This window comes from Dendroctonus ponderosae, unplaced genomic scaffold (assembly GCF_020466585.1).
Source record: "Dendroctonus ponderosae isolate FM_Combo_2020 unplaced genomic scaffold, Dpon_F_20191213v2 Dpon_F_20191213_10, whole genome shotgun sequence".
NCBI lineage: Eukaryota > Metazoa > Arthropoda > Insecta > Coleoptera > Curculionidae > Dendroctonus > Dendroctonus ponderosae.
In genome coordinates, this window is record NW_026017111.1 from 1525136 (window position 1) to 1526393 (window position 1258).

Below are 1258 nucleotides of genomic sequence, written 5' to 3' on the forward strand. Positions count from 1 at the left end.
GTTCAAGCAAACCACTTCTGAAGATGCAAGCCACTCGTGCTTGCGAAACGTCAGGAAGAAATTCTACTGAACGACGGGCTAAAACCCCGAAAAACCCATTAGTTTCATGTAGGTATGTAATATTTGTTGCCATCTGGGACTGAATCGCGCTTCTAATTTTCTAATTCTGTTACACCTTCTATTGGCACAAGTTAAGTTAATATTTATGACATTTTCGCTGTTGTTTAGGTACCCGTGCCCTGAGGGTTGTGCCCAATCAGTCTACGTGAATGTGATTCGACCGTGCTGGGAAATGGACCCACATGCCAGACCGACATTTAAGGAATTGACTGAACGGGTCATGACTGAGATGTTTAATAGTATTTAATTGTTTTTATGTCAGTCGCCTTTAGTCGCGGACGGGAGTTAAAAATGTGTAAAAAAAAGTTTGTACGTGGTGCACAAACTTTTTTTGCACGCTTTTCAACTAATAGTTTAAAGCGTTAAACTTGCAAAATCAATTACCACAGTGGATGTGGTTTGGATAAGTTTAACGCTGTGCGAACCAGTGGCGACGATTCCTTTCAATTTAATTTTCATGATAATGACTCTGTCGAGATACATATACAGACTTGCCATGAATTTTTCAGAAGATTTTTATTACAGTTAAAGATTAGTTATATTTTTTTAGCGAGTAAGATAAAGTACATGCTAGAATTGGTAAGAAAGTCTTTTTTATATAACTAGAAATCTTGTAAATACTTTTTCAGTGTTTGTCTCTAGCTACTATATCCGATCCGCCTTCCCTCGCTAGAAGAATTTCAATTCCCACTGGTTATCAGCTTTTTTCCTTAACAATGTATGAAGGCATGCGGTTCATTTTARACATACAGGAGTTTTTYATGGGCTCGTCGATTTAGTTAAGCGGCCGAACTCACTCTGGACTCAAGTCTCGATTTGTTTCAGTACGAATATTGTGCAAAACATTGAATCGACATCATTATGAATGGCAATTTGCTAGGTGCTGTGAATCGCATGTTATTCGGCGTAAGTAATTCAAGTTTTGCCTTTTAATTCTCTATCCAACGATGCCAAAACGAATTTTCTGGCTCGAATGATTCTTGAGAAACTTATCTAAAACTTCTTGAATTCAAGCATTTTTTGAGAAGACCGCCAACATTTCTTTATCGATGGTCCACTTGCTAAAAAGGCCATTTATTTCTCTCTAGAATGACGTACAAATGAGCGTTCTTGCTCATTTTGCCTCCGAGAAATGAGC

The 1258-nt window shown here is 38.0% G+C and overlaps 2 protein-coding genes across 4 annotated transcripts in view; both read left to right on the forward strand.

Moving 5' to 3' along the window:
- LOC109540670 (tyrosine-protein kinase hopscotch-like) overlaps window positions 1–743 on the forward strand; it is an 18669-nt gene extending 17926 nt beyond the window's left edge. For both annotated transcript variants that reach the window (XM_048661909.1, XM_048661910.1), the window contains exon 18: window positions 229–743. In XM_048661909.1, coding sequence (XP_048517866.1) covers window positions 229–367 — 139 coding nt within the window. In that variant the 3' untranslated portion in view covers window positions 368–743. The remainder of the gene's footprint in view (window positions 1–228) is intronic.
- A 150-nt stretch (window positions 744–893) lies between these two features.
- LOC109542657 (COP9 signalosome complex subunit 1) overlaps window positions 894–1258 on the forward strand; it is a 2868-nt gene continuing 2503 nt past the window's right edge. For both annotated transcript variants that reach the window (XM_019911966.2, XM_048661914.1), the window contains exon 1: window positions 894–1026. In XM_019911966.2, coding sequence (XP_019767525.2) covers window positions 982–1026 — 45 coding nt within the window. In that variant the 5' untranslated portion in view covers window positions 894–981. The remainder of the gene's footprint in view (window positions 1027–1258) is intronic.